The sequence below is a fragment of the Accipiter gentilis genome, unplaced genomic scaffold, assembly GCF_929443795.1.
Source record: "Accipiter gentilis unplaced genomic scaffold, bAccGen1.1, whole genome shotgun sequence".
NCBI lineage: Eukaryota > Metazoa > Chordata > Aves > Accipitriformes > Accipitridae > Astur > Astur gentilis.
This window is the reverse complement of record NW_026060847.1, coordinates 781,499-801,772: the sequence shown is the minus strand read 5'-3', so window position 1 is coordinate 801,772 and position 20,274 is coordinate 781,499. Positions and strand designations below refer to the sequence as shown.

At 49.2% G+C, this 20,274-nt stretch overlaps 1 protein-coding gene across 1 annotated transcript; it reads left to right on the top strand.

Moving 5' to 3' along the window:
- The first annotated feature begins 8,494 nt into the window (after nucleotides 1–8,494).
- LOC126036942 (olfactory receptor 14J1-like) lies at nucleotides 8,495–16,829 on the top strand. Its single transcript, XM_049797173.1, has 2 exons — nucleotides 8,495–8,591; nucleotides 16,339–16,829. The coding sequence occupies exons 1-2, from the start codon at nucleotides 8,495–8,497 to the stop codon at nucleotides 16,827–16,829; spliced, it is 588 nt and encodes a 195-aa protein (XP_049653130.1).
- The last annotated feature ends 3,445 nt before the right edge of the window (nucleotides 16,830–20,274 follow it).

Genomic DNA, 20,274 nt, shown 5'->3' with positions numbered 1-20,274 from the left:
GAGAGGGAGATGGAGGGATCTCAGAGCTGCCAGGTTCCTGCTGAAGATTTAAGGCCTCTGAGACAGCAGCAGAAGATAACAGTTTTGAACCCACGTAGCCTTTAGATCATTTCACATGTGATGGCTCTGCTTCCCCAGTTCAATCATTGGCACCTGGAAAACACCCCTGCTTTTCCCTCCTCTCCTCCCAAAACCTGACAAAGTGATGACAGGAAGGAAGGACGCAGAAAGGCCCTAAGCCTCCATGAATCAGCTGGGTTCTGGCACTTGGAGAGCCACAGAGTCTTTCTGTTGTACAACCCATAAAGAATCAAGGTGGGAAGTGAGCCTGCAAGCCCGAATCAACAAGGTCCATGGACAGGCAAGGCTGTGTCTATGGCTGTGTCTGGAGACCAGTAGCCCTACAGCATAGATCAAGCTGGGGCTGAAACTCAGGCCTAGGCTTCAATCATCTCCTGGGCCCATGCACACAGGTGTGGGTGGAGGCCGCAGGTGATGCTGCCCAGGGCCCTGACACTGCCATCTTAGACCCCACCTGCCAGTGCCCTCAATTGGCCAAATTCTCATTCCCTGATGTGCAGGTTCTGCTCTCTGCTGCTCTTCTTCTTCCCATCCCTGGGGATCTGGGGGACCACAATTTCATAGTCACTATGGCCAAGGCTGACACTGGCCTTCACATCCCTGACCAGCTCTTCCTCTTCTGGGAGTTCCAGGTCCAGGTGAACATCAGAATGAACGGCCTACTTAGAAGCTGCCTCACACAGAAGCTCCCACCTAATTAGTTGCCTGTCCCGCATAGACTGTCCACACATATCTGAGCTGCCCTGACATCACACAAGGAATCCCCCACTTCTCCTCTGTCAGTCTCTCCGAAGCATGTTGTGTCTCCATTCACCAGATAACCCATGGGAGCTATCCTTCCTCACCTCAGGTTATACCACTCATCTCACAGCTCTGCCATGGTATGCAGTGCTCCCCCTGTCCACGCCCCAGGTGGTAGGCATTGATGCCCATTAGGACTGCAGCACCCCAGATGTGGCACCAGGGCCAAGGGCAGACTTGTAACAAGGAAAGCTTCTACCAAGTGATGGGAGCCCTTGTCTAGAAAGGCTTGGCTTCTCAGCAGAGGCATGCTGGAGTAGATGGCAGGTGGCAACATCATGATGAATGAGGTTCTCACAATGAGAACAAAAGCTGCAGTCCCCAAGGCCAGAGAGAAAGAGGCCTGGGCTGTGCAGCCCTGCAGGAGAGGGGTTTGCTGTCCCAGGCAACTCTGCAGCACTGTGGGACCTCTGCCAGAGGTGAAGGTCAGCTTCAAGAAGGACAAGTCCCTGGGGGAGGACAGCCTGTGATCCAGCTACACTGTGGACATCATGCTGGGGTCGACCAGCTAGACAGCAGCTCCACAGAGAAGGACCTTGAGGTCCCAGAGGACAAGCAGCTGAGCATGAGCGAGCAATGCACCCTCATGGCGAAGGCCAACAGCCTCCTGGGCTGCATTAGGAGAAGCATTGCTGGCAGAGGGAGGGAGGTGATCCTTCCCCTCTACTCAGCACTGCTGAGGCCACTGCTGGAGTGCTGTGTCAAGTGCTGGGCTGCCCAGTGCATCATACTTGTTGACCCACTCAAGCAAGTCCAGCAAAGGGCCACAGAGCTGGTTTATGGGGCTGGAGCATCTTTCCTAGCAGAAAACGCTGAGAGATGTGGGACTGTTCAGCCTGGAGAATAAAAGGCTGAGGAGGATCTTACTGATGAGTATAAAATTCCATCTGAACCAAAGAAAAAAACTATTTGACTGTGTGGGTGGTTAAACACTGGAACAGGCTACGTGGAGAGGTTGTGGAGTCCCCATACATGGACATATTCCATACTCACCTAGATAAGGTGCTGAGCAACATACTCCAGCTGAGCCTTCCTCAGCTGAGGGGGTTGAACTGGAGGGTCTCCAGAGGTCCCTTCCAATCTCAACATGTCTGTGATTCTGTGAGTATACAGGAGAAAGATAAGAAAGAAAGAAATGAACACCAGATAGCCTCAACCACAGATATTGTGGGATCCCCTGGAGGATTCAAGCTGGAACACGGGGAGAAGTGTGAGGAGCAAGGAGCAGCAGAGTTGTTCTTTAGTGACTGTTAACCCCCTATTCAACATCCCCCATGCTCCTCTTGGGTCTGGGATGAGTAGAAGAATTTGGAGCAAGGGAGTAATTTGAGCCTGGGGAGAAAGTGTGAGGGCAATGGACTTTAACAATGTTGTCATTGTTTCTCACACTCCAAACCATTTTACTTGGCATAAATTAAATTGGTCTTCCCCAAGTCAACCTTTCTTTGCCTGTGACAGTAATTAGTAAGTGACCTCCCATGAGCTATTCCATCTTATTTTCTCCCTTTGTCCTTTTGAGTTGGAGGTGTGACCTGGCAGCTGGGTGGGGGTCTGGGTGTTGGGCAAGGCTAACCCACTACAGGATGACCACCTCAGGACTGCTGTGTCTAGTATGGGGCTCACCAGCACAATGAAGACCCTGACAGAGTAGAAAGAATGTTGCAAAGGCCAGAAGGATGGTTGGGGCCTGGAGCACATTGTGTACAAGGAGAGGCTGAGAATGCCGGGGTTTGGAAAAATCTCTCAGACACTAACTGCAGCAAGGACCCAGGCCAGTTGGTGAGATCTCTATCAGTGGAGATTTTCAACATCTGTCGAGACAAGCACCTCATCTAGCCGGAGGTGTCTGAGAATGGGCTTGGCTGAGAGTCTGGCTGTGGCAAAAGCTATGGGACTTGATGTGTAATGAGTGTTGGTAGGAAACTGGTTCCCTTTGTATTAATAATGGCAGTAGAGCTGGGTATCCTAGAGACCTGGAGGAAGACAGGGGTGACCATGCAGCAAAGGTCCTTCCTGAGGGTTGGGCTGTATGGCCACTCACTCTCTGGCTCTTCTGTGTTCCTATGATAGGTGATCCCTAACACTGACTGCATTTGCCCCTTCTCTGCCCCCTCCAGTCCCACGCCCCAGGGCAGCATGACAGTCCTGGCCCTGGAGCTCCTCAGCCAGCTCTTGCATCTCTTCAGCCCCTCTTCCCCTGTGCCAGCTGGGTTCCCGCTGCCTGTCCTGTGATTGCAGAGTCCTCCTTTCCCTCTGAATACTTGGAATTAACACTTTTGTGTGATTCCACCTGGGCAATCTCTCACTTTGTGGAGCTCCAGTCACACCGCAGGCACATGCTGCCCATGCAGATCCCCTGGGATATCCAGGCAGCTACAGATTCCCCTCCTGGAAGATGTCTTCTGCCCTGTCACATGTGGGAAAGGACTGGATTTGTACCTCAGTGATCATTCACCATCTCCTCTGTCACCAACAGGTGAGTCCTAAGTCCACCCCTCTAGCAGGCCACAAGATGACAATGAGCTTTTTGCCCCTGAAAGCATGGATCAATAGGCCTTTTTGAGGTGCAGCATCTTGGGCCTGTTCCTGACACGAGGCTTGGAAAAACAGCCCTACCATCAGGCAGTGCACAGGGAAGATCCCTTTTTATTACAGAATTGCTGTGAGGGAGTCAGCTTGGACCCAGTGTTACAAAGACACATTTTTAAATGGTTCTCCAGGTGAGACAGAGGAGGTTCATGCTTCACATGAAGTACGGGAAGTCCAAGTATTGGTCTACAAACATAAAACCCCAAATAGCAATAACAACGACAATAATAAAACACAGTATGGGCCTACTATGGGAGCTACTATGGAAAAAGACTGGAAGTTTACTGGAATTGAAAAATGTCCATGAAATCACTTTCCTCAGGGCATTTTTGAGCTCCCTGTCCCTCATGCTATAGAAGAGAGGGTTTACAACTGGAGGCACCAGCGTGCACAGCACTGCCACCACCAGATCTAGGGATGGTGAGGAGATGGAGGGGGCTTCAGATAGGCAATCATGCCAGTGCTGACATACATGGAGACCACTCAGCCCACAAGACAAAAGCCCTAGCCAAGAGAACAAGGACCTCAGTTCTGGGTCCCAGCCCTACCAAAGCCCTTGGCTTTCCCCACCACAGGCTGTCCTATACTGTCCTATGTCAGTGATTGCTTCTCTGCAGATTTTAACTCCTCCCTGCTTCCCCAACTTGCTCTGACCCCATGATATCCCAAGGGTTGCTGAAAACTGTCTGTCCTCACTGTTCTTCAAACATAAAGCTGTAGTTTTCTGAGGGTTAGACAGTGTCTCGGAGTTCCCCAAAGCCCTTCTGGCTTCCTTCAAAGCCTTGTTTATGTTCTTCCAGCACCCAAGATGTGCTCCTCTAGCCCCAGGCTCACTTGAATTCTTACATGCATGGCTCTCTCCCTGTACTACCACATGTCTCACAAACCATTCCCTCTTCCCCCGCAGTGATGAAACTTCACCCCAGGAGGTCTGTGCATCCTCCACACTCATAGATGTTTCCTGAGGTCCACCCAAGTATGGGAAGTGAAGCAGGAAAAGAGCAAGGTCAGCTCATTTGGCATGATAGCCACCCTCAGCAGTGGGCCTTCTCCATTTTCTAGGCATACATATATGATAGAAAAATCTCGTTCGTCCCTGACTGTCCTGGTTTCAGCTGGGATAGAGTTAACTGTCTTCCTAGTAGCCAGTACAGTGCTGTGTTTTGAGTTCAGTATGCAAAGAACCTTCATAACACTGATGTTTGCAGTTGTTGCCAAGGAGTGTTTAGACTAAAGTCAAAGATATTTCAGCTTCTCATGCCCAGCCAGCGAGAAAGCTGGAGGGGCACAAGAAGTTGGCACAGTGCACAGCCAGGGCACCTGACCCAAACTGGCCAACAGTGTATTCCATACCATGTGACGTCCCATCTAGTTTAGGAACTGGGAAGGGGGGGCAGGGAATCGCGGCTCAGAGACTAGCTGGGTGTCGGTCAGCGGGTGGTGAGCAATTGCCCTGCGCATTCTTGTACATTCCAATACTTTTATTATTGCTGTTGTCATTTTATTAGTGTTATCATTATCATTATTAGTTTCTTCTTTTCTGTTCTATTAAACCGTTCATATCTCAACCTAGGAGTTTTACTTCTTTTTCCTGATTTTCTCCCCCATCCCACTGGATGGGGCAAGTGAGTGAGCGGCTGCATGGTGCTTAGTTGCTGGCTGGGTTTAAACCACGACACTGGGAAACATGCCATTACAGTCAGTGGAGGTATAGTAAATTCAGCTGATGGAAAAGAGAGAGACCCAGCTGTCGCTGTGGTACATGACTGCAATCGTTCATATGAATACCTGTATCAACTGCCATGAAGATAAGGAGTAGGAAAAGGTTCTTTTGGCCTTTAGTTAGGCATAAGCTGCCCTGTCACTTGGCCAAAGGAATTTCCCACCAGACTCATACAGGATTCCCAAGATGTTGCCTGTCTCAATGAACTTCTCCATTACACTTTGCTGTTACCTACAGGTATCTTGGACCACCTCTGGCAGTTCAAATGTCACCAGTGATTTGCATGGGATGACCTGACTCCTGCCTTTGCTCTCCACTAATTCAGATGGGATCTGAGACAAGGAGCTCCCATGCACGTGTCTATTTTGCTCCCACCTGAACTGAGGCAAGAGGAATCCCACCTCCTGTGACTTTGTGGTGTGCATGGGAGGGAGCTGAGCCTCCTTCAATTTTCATGAGTAGAAACGCAGGATGAGATGCCTCCATTGACCCATGGATCCCTTCCCTCAGGAGGGGTAAAGGAGATCCCTGCCTGCCTCTCTCTGGGTATCCTGTCTAACAATACGACCAAAAAATATGGCATGTAGATGTAACCTTGTGTCTGACAGGATAATTTTATTTAGGAAAGAAGTGTCTCTCCCTAGATGAGGGAGGCAACACCAGTGTTTGTTTCAGCCTGTTTCCCAGCAGGTTCCCCTGGAGCCCCAGGGACACCTGGCGGGAGCCCAGAGGGGGCAGAGAAAGTGCTGCCTTGGGCTGGTCCTCTGCTGCTGAGCTGGGCTGGGCTCCTGGGCTGGAGGGAGCTCATGGCAAGCAGGCAGCACTGCCGAGAGACAGCTCTGCACAGGAGCAGCTCCTTTGCAAAGCGCAGCAGGGCTGAGGGCACTGCCTGCAGGCACCGAGGGGAGAGAAGTGAGGCAGAGAGAGATGTGAAAGGCAGCCTGCGGTGGAAGGGGAGAGCAGAGCTGACTTGGAGAAAAAATCTTCACAGCCCTTAACAGGGTAAGTGTCTTGCTGCAGGGCAATGCAGCTGTGGTTCCTGGAATGACCTCCTAAAGCTGGCACATCCCACAGTCTATGGGATCTGTCAGGAGGACTCTCACAGTTTCTGCAGTGTAGAGAAAAAGGATGCACTTTGGAGCACAGCTTCCCTGCTGCACCCTCAGAGGGACAGGGCATGTCAGCTGCCTTCACCTGGGGATGGCTGCAGAGTGTGAAGGTGTGTGTGCAGCCAGGGGTGCCCAGGGCTGTCCTTCTGAGAAGGGTTCTTGCAGCCAGGGGGCTGTGTGCTGTGGCAGGGACTCTGCCGCTGGTCAGGGTAAGTACTCTGCCTGCCCGGGGAACTCCAACAGCTGAGTGTGGAGAAGCTGTGGGTGTGAGAAGCTGTGGGTGGAAGAAGCAAACCCAGCAGGGCAGGGTCCTTCTGCTGAGAAGAGGGTGCTGTGTGGATCAGGGCTGCTCACAGCTCCAGATCATCCCCAGGACTTTTCCAAGGGCAACTTTCAAGGGCAAGGTCAAAGCAGGGATTACTATGAAGCTAAGGAGCTTTCTTGAGTTTGCATATTCTGTTTCCTACACTTGGGGAATTTTCAAGAGACATAGAAAAGGAGCTGTCATGCTTGAACAGCTCACTGAGACTCCTGAGCTGTAACTCTGAGGGATCAGTAAGTCTGATAGGAGTCTCCTGAAGTACAGCACAGTGAATGAGAACAACTGCCTAGCTGTGCTGGTGTCTGGGAGGTGGCACGTACAGCTGGGTAAGGGTAACTCTTTCCTGACTGCCCAGCTGCCTCTGCATTTGCCTCTCTGAGCCACTCAATCACTGCATTTTTCCTTGATTCTCCACTAGTCTGTGTTATTGCTATTGTAATCTTGTTCTGGCTGTCTGATTCTCTGGGGTGGGAGTTTCAGCTGCAGAGACACACACTGATCTTGTGGGTCCTCCCATGCAGCTGTGTCCATGGGAACAAGGTTACAGGTGTCCAAGCTCTCCTCCAAGCTGTGGGCAATGCAGCCTGTGTCATTCCCTAGGAAATGAGCTGACTCTCCCTTCCTGAGTTACCACCATCAGGACACTTGGCTACCTCCGTAGGGTGACCTTCCAACCCAAAGAGCTGCCCTCCAGGATGCAGGTCTGTCCCATAGCATCTTGGTTTTCATGAATGCCCCATGGAAAAACAGAGACACTATGAGCAAGGAAATGCTGTTGGATCTGTGAAATGAGCCGTGTGTGTCCTTGGCAAGAAGTGGGGTGCAGAGACCTTGAGAAAGGGGGAGTCACTTGGTGCTGGGCAGTGGATATCTCTGCTCTCAGTAGTGCCTGGAGTTTTTTCAGGTTCACAATGGAGTGTGATTACCCTCCATCTCAGAAAGGTGAAATCTCAGGGAAGCTGGCAACAAGACAGAGTGACAGACCAGCTCCCTTTGTTATGCACTGCTATACAGGCAGTACTCTTTCCTCACAGGACCCACTTTGCGTTCTCCAAGTGCAGCAGAAATGATGAGGGTTTCTGAAATACAAGAATATTACCAGGTGTGATGGGGGAGAGCTGTAAACCTTCCCCCCCCCCCCCCCCCCCAACAATGCTTTGATTGTGTTTTCTTAGCCCTGGCAGTGCAGACGTTGACAAGCACTTTTACATTAGGAGTAGTTTCATCTGACCAGTTCAAACACCAGGACTGACCCCCCTGACTGACACCATTCCCAGAAAGGCACTGCTGCAGAGCCAGGCTGATTCCTTGGCAGCCAGTGGGCAGAGGTCCTGGTCCTCAGGGCACACTCAGCCTGCATCAACCAGAGCTCCATCCACAGATCTGAACAGAGATCTCATTGAAATGGAAAAAATGTGGTAAACTTATTATGAGAAATGGCTTTGATTTTGGTCAGAGAATAATGCCCTAACTTGTCACTGCCCTTGCCTCCTTGTGCAGTGCTCCACACCCAGAGGCAGCAGATGTCCAACAGCAGCTCCATCACCCAGTTCCTCCTCCTGGCATTTGCAGACATGTGGGAGCTGCAGCTCTTGCACTTCTGGCTCTTCCTGGGCATCTACCTGGCTGCCCTGTTGGCCAACGGCCTCATCATCACCGCCGTAGCCTGTGACCACCACCTCCACACACCCATGAACTTCTTCCTCCTCAACTTCTTCCTCCTTGACCTGGGCATCATCTCCACCACTGTCCCCAAAGCCATGGCCAACTCCCTCTGGGACACCAGGGCCATCTCCTATGCAGGATGTGCTGCACAGGTCTTTATGTTTCTCTTTTTGATCTTCAGCAGAGTATTTTCTTCTCACTGTCATGGCCTACGACGGCTATGTTGCCATCTGCAAACCCCTGCACTACGGGACCCTCCTGGGCAGCAGAGCTTGTGTCCACATGGCAGCAGCTGCCTGGTGTAGGGTTTAGGTATTAATCTGTGCGGGGCCCGGACGACGGAACACCAATGTGATGATTAAAGTCGCCAGTTTATTGAGCTTAGCTAATAATTTTTATACAATTCTCTAAGTTGTTGAGAGACTTTGATTGGCTACTACATGCAAGCACTTGGTGTCCACATGCACAAGCATAAGCAGTGATTGGTTACATCAGTACTGTCCACGCGCACAAACACAAGACATAATTGGTTGTGTTAATTAAAGCATACAAGACTTGTCTTAGTCCAATTGGTCAAGATAAGCCCCTGAATTGAGGTTGTTTGTGCCAAGTTCCCTTTATCGTGGAATGTGCACCTGTGTTTTCCTAATTGAGATCTTTCTTCTTCTATCTTCTTATTTATTCTGTTCAAGGCCTTCTAAAGGCGCCTGGAACAGTCTTGTGACCATGAGCTATTTTCAGGTCCAATAACTAACTTCCATATAACTGAACCCTACATCTCCCCCTCTCTCACTTTTTTTTTTTTTTTTTCATAGCATATTGCTGTCTTGTTCCGCAAACTTAGCCCAGCAATCAGTAGGTGTCAGTTTTATGTGGGTGTCCCTAAGGAGGCAACTATGGTTTTGCTGCACACCAGCCTGATGCTCTTTGGAATATCCCGGTATTTATACATTTGCAGAGGAATGGATTTTAGCACACGTGGCTGGCGGGTGCCAAAATCCACCTCAATTGAAAACCTGTGATGCGTGCACTCGCTGGCCAGGCGCACTGCACAAGTCATAGTTATCTTATCAATTCGTTCATGGGCTTTGTGATGCGGTTGTAATGCACTGAGAATTTTAACCTGTTATGTTAGCTAAGATGACCTACGCATTAGTTTTTGGCTGAGGTGGTATTCGTATTGCCGCACCATCTATGATGCTTCAGATGATGGTGGTCGTATAAATCAAACGGAAGTCCATCATGGGCTTGGACCTGTGAAAACATAAGCATAATCTTGCCCCAAGGTTATTAATGAAAAATGGACTGTCCCGTCACCCTATTTCTAGATTGTTAACTGAGTCTATGACCTTACTTCTAATTTCAGTTTTAACTAACTGTTAGCAAAAAAAAAATTTTTTTTTTTTTTTTTTTTAATGAATGACTGACTACATATCAGGTATCTTAAAACTACTTCCACACTCGGCTTCTGTGAGTAATGTTTCGCCGAGGGCTGATTAACATTAAACCATATATATATTTGCTTATTCTCTACAGCACTTATTCTAAACTGCTTATTCTCTATACAATTAGTTATAGATTAGTAGGTTAGTTGATTAGTTGAATGTCTGTTACAATGGTTAAAAAAAAAAAATTTTTTTTTTTTGACGATTAACTATCTTTTCTACCCACTCGCACTAAAGTACATATCCAAACCTGATATCATATTCCATGTTTTTTACACACATTCTTAATCTCCACATTGACTGTCGGTCTCCATCGTGATTTCTCTAGTCGGTCTATCTAGGGCTTCGGGACCTGCTGACGTCTCCGCTGCCTCTTTCTCTTGCTCTTCTGAGTTGTTTGTGGCATCTGGTCGCTCGATCCACGGCTTGACCCATTTTGCCAGTATCCAATGGGGTTGTTCGTTACCTGTGGAAACACAAGCATACCCTCTTCCCCACGTAAATAATTTGCAAGGTCCTTGCCACTACTGTAAAACCGGATCTAATAATGAAACTTGCTGCTGATTTTTATCAACATTTTTGTTCCCACACATACGCCTATTAATTGGGATCTGATCCTCAGTACCATGTGGCTGTAGCCAATTCAAAACATACAGTGCTTTGCTTATTAACTCTTGGGGGGTACAGTGCTGCATATCTTCCCCCGTTTTTAAAATGTTTAAACGATCCTTTAAGGTCCGATGTACACGTTCAACAATAGCTTGACCAGTGGAATTATGGGGTACGCCAAAATTATGAGCTACCCCCCACATCTGTAAAAATGTTTCTAATGACTGTGCACGATATCCCGGGTCATTGTTTTAATTTCTGTTGGCACTCCCATGGCGGCAAATGCTGCCAAAAGGTGCTTAATTACGGCTTTAGCATTGGTTGATATATGAACAGTAGCCCACATAAGGTTTGAATATGTGTCAATAGATACATGAATAAATTGATATCTCCCAAAACTGGGATATTCCGTAACATCTGTTTGCCAAATTTGCAATGGTGATAATCCCCGGGGGTTCACCCCCTGTGGTTGTAAGTTTGGAATATTTGCACAGTCTGGGCAAGCAGCAAGAATATCTCTGGTTTGCTGCAATGGAAGATTAAATTGTTTACTCAGCACTTTTGCCAACTGATGATAAAATTTATGGGATAGCAGTGCTTGTCCAAACAAATCAGGTTTGGGTGTATTAAAATAGATGTTTGCATTGGCTACTACCAGCTGATCCGCGTGCGCATTAGCTTCCACAATGAATCCCGGCAGCGTTGTATGGCTATGAACGTGATCGATAAAAAATAAGTCTGTCCGGTTTTCTAGTAACATCCATAATTTTTATTAAAAGTGTCATAAACAGCTGCTTATTGTTTACAGTTTTTAGTAGGGACCTATGCATACGTTTGACTATCCCCACGACATATTGAGAATCTGAAATAATGTTGACAGGTGTCTTATCCCATTTTTTAAAAACAGAGCATACGGCTAATAGCTGAAGCACTTGTACTGACCCCTCTGACAGAATGACTTCGATTTTCCAGGATCCATCCTGTAAATATACAAATCCTGCTTTACCTGTCTTGCTGCTAGCATCAGTAAAAACGGTAATGGCCTCCAGTGGCTTATTGCTGCAGATAGAGTGTGGTTCCATTGTTAACATTGTTTTAAATAATGGGTGAGGCGGGTAGTGATTATCCACTTCCCCCTTGAAGTCCAGCAGAGCTACTGCAAGGCAGTCATTTTTCGTCATGGCATTACTCACAATATCAAGTGACACAGGTAAAATGATTTTGTCCATTTGCTTCCCTGAAATTTGTATCGCCCTTACCCCTGCTTTTTGAATGCACATCCCCAGAGCTTCAATTCTAGTGACTACCGTTTTTGACATGCTAGCAGGCAAGAATATCCATTCTAGTATTACCAATGGGTTTTGTTTTTTTTGCTCATCCCACTGACCCAGAATTCCCGCAACTTCCTTGTCTGAGTTATATGCATACAAATTTATGGGCAAATCAGACATAGATGATGTGATTTTCTGCTCAATTGCTGTCAAGGCTTGCTGCCCGGGTGCACTTAGATGTAGTACAGAAGTTAGGCTATTGCTGCCCCGCAATAAGTCCAACAGTGGTTGTAAGTCTGTATTTGTAATACCACAATAAGGCCGGATCCACTGCAGGTCTCCGACAAGTTTTTGTACATCATGTACATTTCGTATGTCTTTGTGTAGCGACAGCTTTTGTGGGCGTACAGAGGCTTCTGCAACCTGCAAACCCAGATATTTCCAGGGTGCCGTCAGCTGAACCTTTTCTGGGGCTATGACTAAACCAAATGCCCCAAGGTATAACGTCAGGTCAGCTAACACTTGTTCAGGTGAAAGTTGTTGTGCACAGACTAGCAGGTCGTCCATGTAGTGATATATCAGAGCCTCCTTCCATTTCTTGCGAAATGGTTCGAGAGCGATGTCAACAAACCATTGACATATAGTCGGTGAATTTTTCATGGCTTGTGGCAAAACGACCCAGTGATACCTCTTAGCTGGCGCATGCCGATTTACGGTTGGGACGGTAAAAGCAAATTTCTCACAGTCATCTGGGTGTAAAGGAATTGTGAAAAAACAGTCTTTAAGGTCAACAACAATTAAAGGCCAGTCTCTGGGGAGCATAGTAGGGGTTGGAATACCAGGTTGTATGGATCCCATATCTTGTATTACTTTGTTCACTGCGCGCAAGTCCTGCAGCAAATGCCACTTACCCGACTTTTTCAAGATGGTAAATACGGGAGTGTTCCACGGGCTTGTGGAAGGAACCAAATGTCCTGTTTCCATCTGTTCAGCCATGAGTTGCTCTAAAACAGTGACCTTTTCTGTTACCAGCGGCCATTGATCAACCCAAATGGGTCTGTCCGTTAGCCATTTTAATTTTAGGGTTGGTCGCTTGTCAATGGCCGCTTTTAAAAATGCGTGGTCAATCTAACACCCCATTGCGCCAAAGCATCCCGACCCAAAAGCCACACGGTAGTATTCAAAACATAAGGACTTACATGTGCCGTCCTCTTGTCTTCACAGTCCTCAATCATTATGAAATTTACACTAATTTGTGTGGAACTCTGGCCTCCAATACCTGTTACCATGGTGTTGACATTTTGTAATTCCCAGTCCTCGAACCACTCTTCCTTTGGAACTATGGTCACATCAGACCCTGTGTCGAGGAGCATACGTTTACCGAGCAGAGATTTTCCCAAAGGTCCATATAGATTGAATTGACGAACGGGTTTGGCAGATCCAATTATTTCCGTGAAGGCCATGAATGGGGTGTCAGTGGATCCGAATCCCCCATCCCCTTGTTCGGCGTCTCTGACACAGGGGATGCTAGCCTTGAAGGGCACTAATTCAGCAATTCAGGTCCCAGCCATAATGGTTACAGGAGGAACAAACACTTTCACCATAATCGAAATAGTTCCTGTGAAGTCAGCATCAATAACTCCAGGCAAGACGAATACTCCTTGTTTAGAAACAGAAGAGCATCCCAAAAGCAATGCACTTAGTCCAAGACCCAAAGGCCCAGTAGCATTCGATGGAACAACATGAACTTTATCATCAGTTATTGTCGTGTCAGCGGCAACGGCCAGGTCGACTCCTGCGCTTCCTTTGGTGGCTGCCTTAAGTTTTAAGAGACAGCCGGGTACTCCATCATCCCCGTCTGAGAGGCACTTGATGTCTTGGCGCCCCTCATCTTGGCGCTCGTTATCCTGTCTCCCTGATTGCTGAATGTTAATGGTGTTCCATCTTTCTTAAACTTTGATCGACAGTCGCTGGCCTTGTGTCTGAACTTGTCACACCTCTCACAGACTCCAGGAAAGTTGGATCGGCTGCTGTTAGTCTGTGTCAGCACAGATCGAGGCTGCGTTGCTATACATTGGGGGCACGCACGTCTCAAATGCCCCAGCTGACCACACCGATGACACACGGGGGGGTCTTTGTGTGGACCATAGTCTCCCTTCCCCTGTTGCACTATCGGTCGCAATGCTACCGCGAGTGCAGCAGCGTGAGCTTCAGCATGTATTTTAGCTTTTTCTTGTTCCTGTATCAGAGGCAAGCGATTACAAGCCTCTATAATATGCACTAACGTAGCTGTACGTGGAAGCGACACAATGATTTGCCTGCATTTCACATTCGCGTTTTGAATATCTAAATCCTGTCCGACTGCAGCTTTTGCTTCGGGGGTTAAAGCGGGTGACGCATCGACAGCAGCTTTCAAATGGTCAAGGAATTTCATATACGGTTCCTCTTCCCCTTGTATGATTTGAGAATAGGGTGGAACCAGCTTACCCACTTGCGGCACCTCTGAAATAGCTTCCAGAGCTAGTTGTTGTGCCAATTGTAAAACCTCTGGTCTTAATGCAGCCTGAACAGGACCAGTAGCAAACTGTCCCGTGCCGAGTAACATATCAATGCTGACAAACGCAAGTGGATTTTGTGCCCCAGCATCTAAATTTCTCACCTGGGCTTCCTCTGCTTTCTGCCTCCACCGATCGTGAAACAGCAACCTCTGAGTTGGTTCGAAGAACATCTCCACCAAAATCTTTATATCCGCGGGCACTAAGGTTTGTGCCTTGAAAAATTGTTGTATCATTTGTTGTACATACTTATTGTCTATTCCATATTGCATGATGGCCTTTTGCAGTTCTCGAACCGTTTTCCAGTCCAGAGGCGCCCATTGTCGTTTCCCTCCTGGTTCAGTGAACACGGGAAATGAGCTGATAGTGGGTGGCAGTATGACTCCTTCTATAGTGGCTTGTTCGATAATCCCGTGCCATGTTGTCCCGGCGAAAAAGACGGATCGCTGGGTGATGGTGGTGGGGGTCCTGCCCGGGCTCGTTCTGTGTTTCGTGAGGGCGGGTCTGTTAGCCGTCGCATTCCTTTGTATCTATCCTCGTATCTCCCTTCAGACCCTTTCCCCTCATCGGGCATTAATTCCCCTTTGGTACACACAGATCAATCAGATCTTGCATTTTGTCCCTGGGGGATTTTTCTTCCCCATTGCCCACCACTTTAGCAAAAGAATTCATACTCTCTATGATTGCAGTTGCTGCTTTCTCATATGACTTTCTCGTCAACGGCTGCCCACTTTTACCCCCGTCTCTTTTCCGCATTTCCTTTAACAATTCTAGCATTGTCTTTTTTTGTTCTATTATTAGAGTAGCCAGGTCCTTGTTTGTATCATCAGAATCGGTACATAGCTGGTTTTGAGCTTCCTCAGTATTCTCTAAGTCCTGTGGGGGCCCCCAATCATCAGTGTCCATGGGCAGAGGAACATCCTCCGCTCCTAACGGCGGCTGACTCGACTTTTCCAGCAAAGGATTTATCACCGCCTGTTCCTCGGGTGTTAATGGGGCCATGGGAACATCGGCGTTATTTCCCTTCCCCCAAAAATTCAGCTCTTCTATGGGAAAAGCTGCAACTGGTGTTTTCTGTTCCTCTAACGGCAGTGCCGTTGACAGCAGGGGGGGCTCCTATGTTCCGTATACTCTCTCCGCTGCCGGACAGCACGCTAGCGAAGCAGGAGCATTAATGTTTCGAATTTCTGTCGCTATAGCATGTTTTAGCGCATCCTGAGCAGCAGTTTCTGATGTTATTTGCTGCATCATTTGGAGACACTTTTTCCAATGTGCTGCCAGATGCGCAGCTATTTTATTTCCTTCTTGTACAGAGTCCCATATTTCCTTTCCTAAGTTCTCCCAAATAGACAATGAAAAGAGGGCCTCAGAGTCCTTAAAAAATCCTCTTCTTTGGCCCCACTGTAACAAGTCCTCTAACTGATCCTTTTTAATATCTATTTTTGTTTCTTCAGTCAGCCGCATAAATGTTTTTATGGCTGCTTTTTCTTTCGCAGATCCTGCAATACCCATGCCGCTCTTTTTATCAACTTAAGCTTACGATTTTACCTGCTTTTTCCCAAGGAGTGTCCTGCCTCTCTCGAGCAGTGCCGGTGCTGTCTTTCAAGCCACTGTGGTCCGCGGCAATTCCTCCGCCTTTTCAGTAGCGTTGCCACTTGTTCCTCTTCAGATCACGTCGGATGTCGCCAAATGTAGTGTTTAGGGATTGATCCGTGCGGGGCCCGGACGACGGAACACCAATGTGATGATTAAAGTCGCCAGTTTATTGAGCTTAGCTAATAATTTTTATACAATTCTCTAAGTTGTTGAGAGACTTTGATTGGCTACTACATGCAAGCACTTGGTGTCCACACGCACAAGCATAAGCGGTGATTGGTTACATCGGTACTGTCCATGCGCAGAAACATAAAACATAATTGGTTGTGTTAATTAAAGCATACAAGACTTGTCTTAGTCCAATTGGTCAAGATAAGCCCCTGAATTGAGGTTGTTTGTGCCAAGTTCCCTTTATCGTGGAATGTGCACCTGTGTTTTCCTAATTGGGATCTTTCTTCTTCTATCTTCTTATTTATTCTGTTCAAGGCCTTCTAAAGGCGCCTGGAACAGTCCTGTGACCATGAGCTATTTTCAGGCCCAATAACTAAGTTCCATATAACTGAACCCTACAGCCTGGGGCAGTGGGTTTCTCGCTGCTGTGCTGCACACTGCCAATACATTTTCAGTACCCCTCTGCCAAGGCAATGCTTTGGACCAGTTCTTCTGTGAAATCCCCCAGATCCTCAAGCTCGCCTGCTCAGATGCCTACCTCAGGGAACTTGGGGTACTTGTACTTAGTGTCTCTCTTGTATTTTGGTGTTTTGTTTTCATTGTGATGTCCTATGTTCAGATCTTCAGGGCTTTGCTGAGGATCCCCTCTGAGCACGGACAGCACAAATCCTTTTCCACCTGTCTCCCTCACCTCGCTGTGGTCTCCTTATTTGTAAGCAATGGGATGTTTGCCTACCTGAAGCCCCCCTCCCTCTCCTTGCCATCCCTGGACCTGCTGGTGGCAGTTCTGTACTCAGTGGTGCGTCCAGCCTTGAAACCCCTCATCTACAGCTTGAGAAACCATGAGATCAAGGATGCCCTGAGAAATCTAATCACTGGATGCTTTTCATAAGGAATAAACTGCCTGTTGTCTTTTGCATAGTACTCATATCTCATTACAGGGTCAGCCTATCCTGGTATTTCTTTCATGAATATTTTGGGCTTGATGGCTTCTTTAATTCTTTTGGATTGTTTTTTTTGTTTGTTGGTTGGTTTTCTTTTATTTTACTTATTGTAATACTTTCCACAAAGAAATGTTTTATTGCTGTGACTTGGATGCTCTGCAAATGAGGTGTACCTCAGTGAAAAAGTAAGGGTTCCGGTAATACCCTGGAGTTCCGGAGGGTGCACCTGTACTGCCCCGGAACATCGGGTACGGGTGCCAGGCCTACTGCGGAGCATCAGGTAGGGATACCAAGTCTAACCTGTAGGGTCAGGTAGGGAGTCCGGGTCTAACCCATCGCGCCTGTAGGGACAGCTGGTGTACTCCGGTGCATCACAAAGGGTTCCGGTACAACCTCAGAGTACTGGTAGGGGAACCAGTTCTACCCCGGAACATCGGGTAGGGATACCAGACCTAACCCAGAGGGTCAGGTGGGAAGGGCGGGTCTACCCCTGCGCACTAGTAGGGTCAGCAGGTGTACCCCGGCACACAGTTAAGAGTTCTGGTAGAACCGGAAAGTACCGGTGGGTATACCAAAACTACCGCGGAGTCCCGGTGGGGGTACCGGTACTACTCCAAAAGCTCAGGTAAGGGAGCCAGGCCTACCGTGCAGCATCAGGTAGGGATACCGGGCCTACCCTCTAGGGCCAGGTAGGAAGGGTGGGTGTAACCCAGCATGTCCGTAGGGACACCTGGTGTACTCCGGGACATCACAAAGGATTCCAGTACAACCCCAGAGTACCTGTTGGGGAACCGGTTCTACCGTGGAACGTCAGGTAGTGATACCAGACCTAATCTGGAGGATCAGGTAGGAAGGGCAGGTCTATACCTGCCCACCCATAGGGTCAGCAGGTGCACCCCAGTGACCCAGTAAGGGTTCAAGTACAAACTGGGAGTACCTTTGGGTATACCAAAACTAGCGCAGAGTAGCGTTGGGTGTACCAGTACTACCACGGAGCATCAGGTAGGGACACCAGGCTTACCACGAAGCATAAGGTAGGGATACTGGGCCTACCATGGAGGGCCAGGTAGGGAAACCGGGTCTAACCCAGCGTGCCTGTAGGAACAGCTGGTATACTGTGGCACATCACAAAGGGTTCCACTACAATCCCAGATTACCAGTGGAAGAACAGTTCTACCCCGGAGTACCGGTGAGGGAACCAGTACTACCCCAGAGCATTGGGTTGGGATACCATACACCGGAGCACCAGTAGGGATTTCGGTAAAACCCCAGAGTACCAGAGGGGTACCAGTACAACCCGGGAGTACCAGTGGGGGAAATGGTTCTACCCCGGAATGTCAGGTAGTGATACCGGGCCTAACCCAGGGGGTCAGGTAGGAAGGGCAGGTCTTCCCCCGTGTGCTAGTTTGGTCAGCAGGTGTACCCCGGTGCAACGGTAAGGGTTCACGTACAACCTGGCAGTACCGGTGGGTATACCAAAACTACCACGGAGTACCAGTGGGGGTACCGGTACTACACGATAACGTCTGGTAGGGGTGCCAGGCCTACCGCAGAGCATCAGGTAGGGATACCTGGCCTACCCTGTAGAGTCAGGTAAGGAGGCCAGGTCTAACCCAGTGTGCCTGTAGGGACACCTGGTGTAGTCTGGCGCATCACAAAGTGTTCTGGTACAACCCCACAGTACTGGTGGGGGATCCGGTACTACCCCAGAGCGTTGGGTAGGGATACCGTACTTTGGAGCACTGGTAGGGATTCCGGTACTACCCCGGAGTACTGGTGGGGGAACCGGTTCTACCCCAGAATTGTCGGATAGGGATACCAGGCCTAACCTAGAGGGTCAGGTAGGAAGGGCGGGTCTAACTCCACCAGCCCGTAGGGTCAGCAGGTGTACCCCAGTGAACCAGTAAGGGTTCCGGTACAACCCCAAAATACCGGTGGGTGTACCGATACTACCGCAGTGTACTGGTGGGGGTACCAGTAATACCCCAGAACATCGGGTAGGGGCTCCAGGCTTACCGCGGATCATCAGGTGTGGATACCGGGCCTGCCCTGTAGGGTCAGGTAGGGAGGCCGGGTCTCACCCAGTGCAACTGTAGGGACAGCTGGTGTACTCTGGCGCATCACAGAGGGTTCCGGTACAGTCCCAGATTACCGGTGAGAAAACCGGTTCTACCCCAGAGTACCGGTGAGGGAACCGGTTCTACCCCAGAGCGTTGGGTAGTGATACCGTACCCCAGAGTGCCAGTAGAGATGCTGGTAAAACACCGGAGTACCAGGGGGGTTCCTGTGCAAACCCAGAGTACCGGTGGGGATACCGGTTCCACCCCGGAATGTCGGGTAGTGATACAGGTCCTAACCGAGAAGGTCAGGTAGGAAGGGCAGGTCTACCCCCGTGCACTAGTAGGGTCAGCAGGTGTACCCCGGCACACAAGTAAGGGTTCCTTTACAACCCAGGAGTACCGTTGGGTATACCAAAACTACCGCGGAGTACCGGTGGGGGTACCTGTACTACTCGGGAACATCGGGTAGGGTTGCCACGCCTAACAAGGAGTAACAGGTAGGGATACTGGGCCTAACCTGTAGGGTCAGGTAGGAAGGACGGGTCTAACCCAGAGCACCCTTTGGAAAAGCTGGTGTACTCCAGCGCATCACAAAGGGTTCCGGTACAACTCCAGAGTACCAGTGGGGGAACCGGTTCTACCCCGGAATGTCGGGTAGGAATACCAGGCCTAACCCAGAGGGTCGGGTGAGAAAGGCGGTTCTACCACTATGCTAGTAGGGTCATCAGGTGTACTCCGGCGCAACAGTAAGGGCTCCCGTACAATCCCAAAGTACCGGTGGGTATACCAAAACTACCACGGAGTACCAGTGGGGGTACCAGTACTACTCCGGAATGTTGAATTGGGGTGCCAGGCCTACCGCGGAGCATCAAGTAGGGATACCAGGCCTACCCTGTAGGGTCAGGTAAGGAGCGTGCCCACCCGCGCGCCTGTAGGGACACCTGGTGTACTCCGGCGCATCACAAAGGGTTCCGGTACAACTCCAGAGCACCAGTGGGGGAACCGGTTCTACCCCGGAATGTCGGGTAGGGATACAGGGCCTAACCCAGAGGGTCAGATAGGAAGGGCGGGTCTAACCCCACCCACCCATAGTGTCAGCAGGTGTACCCCAGCGCACCAGTGAGGGTTCCGATATAACCCAGGAGTACTGGTGGGTATACCTAAAATACCATGGAGTACCGGTGGGGCTACCACTACCACCCCGGATCTAACCCAACGTGACCAGAGGGACACCTGGTGTACTCCGGCGCATCACAAAGTGTTCTGATACAACCCCAGAGTACCGGTGGGGGAACCAGTTCTACCCCGGAACACCAGGTAGTGATACCAGGCC

Excerpts from the sequence above, each read along its gene's own strand:
- LOC126036942 (XM_049797173.1), top strand. The coding sequence starts at position 8,495 with ATGGCCTACGACGGCTATGTTGCCATCTGCAAACCCCTGCACTACGGG. Across the intron at positions 8,592-16,338 it reads CATGGCAGCAGCTGCCTGGT|CCTGGGGCAGTGGGTTTCTC; the intron begins GTAGGGTTTAGG and ends TGAACCCTACAG.